Raw genomic sequence first — 7,538 nt, forward strand, 5'->3', positions numbered from 1 at the left:
ACTGGATTGCTGGGTAATACGGAAGTTCTATCTTTTTTGGTATTTTCATATTACTTTTCATAGTGTCTTACCTACTTACATTCCCATCAAGAGTACAGAGGTGTTCCTTTAACAACTTCACCAACTGTTGTTATCCTTTATCTTTTTAATGATAGCTATTCTTTTATTTTCTTCCAGCCTCATTGAGGAATAATATTTTCTTCTAGAAGTTTTATGACTTCATGTCTTATATACAGTATTGTATAAGTTTAAGATGTATAGAATAGTGATTTGAGTTACATATATCGTGAAATGATGACCAGAATATGTGTGTGTGTATATATCGTTTTTCAGATTCTAACCTTTATCAGGTACCAAAATAGTTAGAAAATATTGACTATAGTTTCCTCTGCTGTACAGTTGGTCCTTGTTCTATTCAGCCTTTATCTTTTTCTCTTCTAGAGATACAAGAGATACAATCTTTCCTGAGTTTTGACAGAAAGTCTCAGGAGTCTTATTTTGTCAACCCTGAAAGACTCTTGGAGCTTAAGTTCTGCCCCTCAAAGATGTCTAGCTTTTTAGCTATTTAGCTATTTAGCACCTGCTTCATGAAGCTTCAAAATTTGACAACTGCCTTACCGAAGAGAAGTATGTGTTAGAGAAAGGACCCCTTACCCTAGTGAGTTTTTGTTTCCTATGTACAATGGATTTGCAGGATAGGTTACTCCATATTTTTGAAACTTTGGTCTGGCTTTCTGGCTTCTCATGGAGTCCACTGGAAATAGAAATGTCCACTGCAAACATCTGGCCACATATTTAAGTCTCTTTAAGTTTTCAGCTTGTCACTCTAGCCTTACATGAGTGTTCGGCTTTTCATGACAAAGTCCCTCTCTATGGGCCGTGCTCAATCCTCAGCTCACACTCAAGCTCATCAAATGCTCTTTGAGAATAAAAAGAGCAGTTGCCCTTCAGCTCACCTCAGACGTGTTGAGTGCTTTCCGTTATTCATGTCTACATCACCCTCATCACTTTCACAACTTTCTAATGGCTTCAGAAATATGGTTGCTAAAATTAATTTGACCTTTCCAAGTACAATTGTTCCTCAGTATTGGCCAGGGGTTGTTTCAGGCACTTCCTCCCACCCACGCCTATACCAGAAAAGCTGGATGTTCAAATCCTTTATGGAGAATGACAGGTCAAATGGATCCATGTTTGGTTGAGTCTGTGGCTAAGGAGGAGAGACTGTACTTGCAGTGGGAACTTTGGTCAGCTGTAACCTAAAGCATCATATGGGGAAATGAAATTCACAAAAGGCTACCTGGAATGAAATGATAAAGTGTCATCATTTATTTGGTGAAAAGGAAAAATGTAAGCATTTAGATGATTATAGAGTATGGAACTTTTATGCCAAAAAATGATATGGTTATCAGTGAAGCTAGCTGTCATGGTTTGAAAGAAAACTCCAAAGGGTTGATATAAAAAAATCATATCTTCTGTATTACAAAAAATATAATCAGAAATCACTGATATTCAGTACAAGCAGAGGTAAGAGTAGTAGAGGACGCAACAATCAGTAATCTATTTTCACTGAAATAAAGAAAAATCCTTGTTCTATTATTTCATTAGTAGAATAATACATGGAAAACCATCCAACTTACCATTATTAAATAAGAAATATTTAAGAAAAACATATTTGCACAAAGGCACATTGAACTTACCAGACAATTATTTCTTTTTTTTACATTGTCTTATAAATTCTCTTCAGTATCTGCCTTTTTATGATATGCTATTAAATACTGAAAAGTATTAAAATCTCTAGTAAATGAAAATATCTTTGGCTACTAGTATATTATGCATTTTTGTATGCTATATTATACAAATACAGATATACAAAGAAATATTCACAATAAATGTCTTTTTCAGTCAAGATAAACCGAATTCAAGGTAATACAATACCCAATAGTAGAATTTTCATCTGAAAATTATCACTATGATTTTTGTCTCAAGACCTTGACATTAAGTATCTACATGGAATGAGGAGACCAGAGAGACTCACAGGACACATGATCTTGAATTGAGATCTTCATTAAATTGAGATCTTCAAGACAAGGTTCATCTGAGTTGGCCCCAAATTGCTAATATCTAAACACTTTAAATCTATTAATGATGGTCAATGGATAGAAGAAACTTAAATCACTTAGAATATAAACCCAAATTTTATGTGACAGTAATAAAAATACTTAGTGTGATCACTTAGAATCAAAGTATTCTGCTAATATCTGGTTTATTGAAAACTTTTAAGAAGTAAATGATTTGAAGTACAGCATCCATACAGAAAGTGCAAGTACTTTAAGTTTCAGGTTGGATGAATTTTCACAGGTTGAATACTTTATATCACCAACATCCAGATCAAGAATCACAACCTGACCAGAAATCCAGAATGCCCCTCCCCCACCTATCTTCCAAGGGAGAACTCCCAGTCCCCAGGGGAACCACTGTTCTGACTTTCAATACCAGAGATTCGTTGTGCCTGGGTTGAATTTTATGTAAATGGCATCATACAGTAGGAATTGTTTTGTATATAGTTTGCTCACTGTAAATCATGTTTGTAAGAATCATTCATGTTTTTGTATGTGTAATTATTGTTCATTCCCATTGTGTAGTACATGATATACCATAGTTTATTTTTAGAACATCTTATTTAACATATATTCTCCCTAGCAAATGGTTTAGCTCAATGGGGACAGGAGCCTCTGTCTCACTGATATGTCTCAAGTACCTAGAACACTGTCTCGCACATGGTTGGTGCTTTATAAGGATGTGTTGGATTAAATTAACTAGCTTTTAGTCCCTCAGAAGTCTTCCATTGCAGAAGTTCCTGGGCCTGCAAGCGCTGCATTAACTCTGTCTCAAGTCTAGGATTCTCCTCATTTGTCTCCTTAGTGCCCCTTTGACTTCCTTGTTTCTCAAAGTGTAAATCAGGGGATTAAGCAGGGGAGTCACCAGAGTATAGAACAGTGCAATGCTTTTGTTCACATCCTGTGAATAGCTAGAAGGAGGCTGAAGGTACATGGAGATGAGCGTCCCAAAGAAAATAATCGCTACCATTAGGTGAGAACCACAGGTTCCAAAAGCCTTCTGTCTCCCTTGGGCCGACTTTATCTTCAGGACTGCATGGGTAATGTGACCGTAGGACACTAAGATGAGTGACAGGGGCACCACCAAGAAGAAGGCACTGACAGCAAAGATTTCAGTCTCATTGACAGAGGTGTTGGTGCAGGCCAGTTTCAGCATCACTGGAACTTCACAGAAGAAATGGTCCACTTGGTTTTTCCCACAGAGGGGAAGAGTCATGGTCAGTGCTGTCTGGACTACAGAATTGCCAAAGCCTGTAAGCCAAGCAGTTACAACCAGCTGCAAGCAAAGCTGGGGATGCACGATCACCATGTAGTGGAGGGGACGGCACACAGCTACATACCGATCATAGGCCATGACAGACAGGAGGACACACTCTACTCCCCCAAGTCCCAAGGCAATGAAGAGCTGGGTCACACAGCCGCCATAGGTGATGGTCTTGTCCTTCCCCTTAAAGTTGACCAGGGTCTGAGGGACAGTGCAAGTAGTCAAACAAAGATCCATAAAAGAGAGGTTGGAAAGGAAGAAGTACATAGGGGTGCGGAGGTGAGGATCCATCATTGACAAAAGTATAATGGTGCCATTGCCTAAACAGCTCAAGAAGTAGATGATCAGGATGACCACAAAGAGAGCCGTTTCCAGCTGGGGCTGGTTGGAGAAGCCCAGGAGAATGAATCCAGAGAAGGCGCTGTCATTAGCTCTTTCCATTGTACTCTGCTTGTTGGAGTTAAGAGAACTCCATACTGTTAAGATGTTTGTTTAATCCACGTCTTTTCCCCCTGAGTAAGTAGAGTTTGGGAGGAAGCTTGAGGTATTTTCACAGGTACTCTTTTGTTGACAAACAAGGGGGTGCTAGAGAGTTACTATGTAAGAGTATCTTCTGTGTTTCAGGCACTGACCTAAGCACTTTCTATGCAATTTGTCACAACAACTCTGTGAGCTTGGTATTATCATGATTTCTGCTAAATATCTGAAGGAACTGAGGGTTAAAGAGGTGCAGTGATATTTTCAGAGTGATGTACTTAATAAATCACAGAGGCAGGATTCCAACAGACTCTTAATATGAGTTCTTAACTGCTGGGGATACTGTCTTTATGATGTGTGTACTACAAAGATAACTCAAAAATTTCTCAAAAATTAAATCTAGATGTTTGAAATAAGTTACAAATATGTACTGCTTTAGTCCTTCCCTGGACGATTGAAATATTTACACTGGCTTTCTTGCTTCTGCTTTGTATAGTGAAAAATATTTCTTTCTAAAGATGCACAGATAATAAAATTTACTATTAACAATTTTCTTCAAATGGGAATAATATATTTTAGTAAGTAAAGTCATGGAACCTTTTATATGGAGTCTTTAATCATGTCTATTGATTGGAAAACTTTTGTTGGAAGTGATTTAGAGTTCACTGTATCCACAGTGTATGTTCCAGAGGGACTAAGCCTGAGAAACTCTCATTGTTACCACACTCAGTGAAAACTCAGCAAAGCATCAATGAGTTTTTGTTTTCTTTCTTTATGTCTTTTAAAATTGCTTAATATGATAGAGCATATACTCTTTTTCAACTTTTTTGTGTACTTCCTATAAATTCAGACCTCACATTAATCATTCTCTTTTTCATAAAATCACCTGGGCTCATTTTAGAAATCAACCTCTGTCTGTCTGTATGTCTCTCTCTCTCATAGACACACACACCACACACAAACCATGAGGCAAATTTAATAGTAAATAATACCTAAGAGGAGAAATATCTCATAATAGTACCAGAGCCTGGAAAAGAGATTAGCATGTATAGTAGATTCACAAAATATTTTGTCAAAGAAGTGATAATATGGAGGAAGTTTCAAAAGTGTAAGGTTTTTAGAAACTGAATTTAGGAGTTATAGCTTCTTGCATGTTGCTAACAGAATTATCCTTCCTAAAAGAATTGCCTCATTTCCCATCTCGAAAATTCCAGGGGTTTCAATTGCTTTCAACTCAAATTCCAAAGTCCTCATTATGGCATACAAGAGTCTTCATAATCCTTTTCTTACCTGTCTAGTATTTTCTCTTGCTATGCTCAATTTCCCATTTTTAGAATTTTTTGAAAAATTTATTCATTTCATTTTTGGCTGTGCTGGGTCTTCATTGATGTGTGGATGCTTTCTCTAGTTGCGGTGCACAGGTTTCTCTTTTTGTGGAGCACGGTGTCTGGGGCATGCAGTCTTCATTAGTTGCGATGCATGGGCTCGATAGTTGTGGTTCCTGGGCTCTAGAGCACAGGCTCAGTAGTTATGGTGTACGAGCTTTGTTGCTCTGAGGCATGTGGGACCTTCCCGGATCACAATTGAACCCACGTCTTCTTCATTGGCAGGCAGATTCTTATTCACTGAGCCACCAGGGAAACCCTCTCATCCTTAGAATTTCCCAACATATTAATACCCGAACGTTCATGTCTATCTGGTTTTTCTCATTTTGAAATTTTCTGACCACCTGAACTAATACTCCTCTCAAGATACTGTCTATTGCATTGCCTTGCTTTTCGTCTTCAGATCACTCATTACTATCAAGAATTTTTCTTGTTTCTTAAAAAAAGATTCTTACTTATTTTCTAATCTGCCTCAGTAAAATGACACATTTATAGATCAGGTAATTTGTCTTTTTAAAACAAAATCATTATATGTGTACAATAGTGCCTGACATACAGGAAACAATCAACATGTATTGTAATGCGTGCAGTTGAATGCAGTTTAATCAACATACGTTAATATACTTAAAGACTTAGAAAGTTTTTTCTTATATCAGATAGAAATATGTGTTCTCAGTGTTTATTTCATAGTGGTTTTTATTCCAGGCTATATGGCTGTTGAAATTATGTATAAAATATGTAATAAATATATAAAATATGTGCTATGTAAATGTAGTATATACAAATATCTCTGAATATAAATATTTATGTATTTATTGTTTTGGTTTCAAGGCCCTTTTGTGCTTGTAAGATACTTTGGCGATCCCATGGCCTGAATCTTATTTGTCTTTGTGTATGGAAGTCCAGTTTTATAAATGTAGACTTATATTTGCCTCTGAAGAGAGACTGATTTTGGGGTAGAATGAGATGCATGCCAGAGGATGCCAGACAACACCATCTCTGATTCTATTACTGATTCTTCACCCAGCCCCACTGTCTTGTGTCTTAGCCAAACAGATAGTCTGGTGGCAGAAGCTAAAGATACTGGAGGGCCTCTCTTGGGCTATTTTTTCAGTGACTGAGTAACGAAACTCCATGGAAGAGAAAGGTATTCTACACCGAGATAGGCAAAGTGGAGAGAGGCACAGGTGCTTTAAACTCCAGAGAACACAGAGCTCATGGAAAAACTTCCTGGGGACTGCCAGAAATAATTCATTTTGCCCAGACTGCAAGGATTGTTGTTGTTGTTTAGTTGCTAAGTCGTGTCTGACTCTTTTGTGACCCTGTGGCCTGTACCCACCAGGCTCCTCTGTCCATGGGATTTCCCAGGCAAGAATACAGAGCATCCTTCTCCAGAGGATCTTCCTGACCTGGGAACTGAACCTGTGTCTCCTGCATTGGCAGATGGATTCTATAACATTGAGCCACCTGGGAAGTCCTAGGTGGGGTTGAAATAGTAAATAAAATAGTAGGTAAAACAACAGCCTGTTTTTATTATCACTCTTGGGCCTATGGGCTGATACAGTTTCAGGAAATACAGGCTAGACTTGTATCATATCACTTGGCGTTGCTCTTGCCACATACGTGGACATTCAGAAATGTTTGCTGAAAAAGTGTTCTCTGACATCTGTGGAGACTTTAGCATTTCACCATGGGGTATCAAGTGGGCAAAGATGGAGGGGAAGGCAGGCTCTGAGCTTTTTAAGAGCAGAAGGAAGAAAATTATTAAAAGTCCTTCTTGGGAGGTTTCTTCTCTTTGTACTTTCCCTCAGCTCTACATCTGGCTGGAACAACAGAAATCTCTGCATTTATTATTTGCCACCGTTTCTATGTAGAGTCCCCAGAAAGTTCTCACATGAACTCTGTTCCCTCTCCCTGGTGAACAGAACCTCTATTTTCTTCCCTTTTTGATCTAAGTCACTCATCACTACTGTTCTGCCAGTGCCCGCTTTGACAAAAATGATGCTATGTCGGACATCAGTGCTCTCAGAGCTGCTAATGTGACTAATGTTGATGCAGCCCTGAGTTTCCTGGGTCCCAAAATGCCAACGGCTTTTACCACTTTGCACTCAAAGTGTAGAAGGCCTCTCTACCTTAAAGTAGCTACCTCTAGTGTGTAGATCTTTCTCTTCTACTTAAAGAGAAATCTCCAAGAGAAAGTGGCCCCTGTAATTATCTCCATCCTTTCATCAAAGACTCTGCCCTTTCACTCAGGGGTCTTTGAAGGGTGGTGAGGGATGGCCAGGTGAAGTATGG

General features: G+C 38.4%; 2 protein-coding genes across 4 annotated transcripts in view; one reads left to right on the forward strand and one right to left on the reverse strand.

The window, feature by feature from the left end:
* LOC145518445 (putative olfactory receptor 2W6) overlaps positions 1–7,538 on the forward strand; it is a 143,471-nt gene that overhangs the window by 50,084 nt on the left and 85,849 nt on the right. The window lies entirely within an intron of this gene.
* Positions 1,304–6,950, reverse strand: LOC145518462 (olfactory receptor 2B8-like). The gene has a single exon (XM_081523088.1). The coding sequence runs from the start codon at positions 3,820–3,822 to the stop codon at positions 2,878–2,880; it is 945 nt and encodes a 314-aa protein (XP_081379214.1). The 5' UTR covers positions 3,823–6,950; the 3' UTR covers positions 1,304–2,877.

The sequence above is a fragment of the Giraffa tippelskirchi genome, chromosome 8 (genome assembly GCF_054371585.1).
Source record: "Giraffa tippelskirchi isolate mGirTip1 chromosome 8, T2T-mGirTip1v1.2.pri, whole genome shotgun sequence".
Classification (NCBI taxonomy): Eukaryota; Metazoa; Chordata; class Mammalia; order Artiodactyla; family Giraffidae; genus Giraffa; species Giraffa tippelskirchi.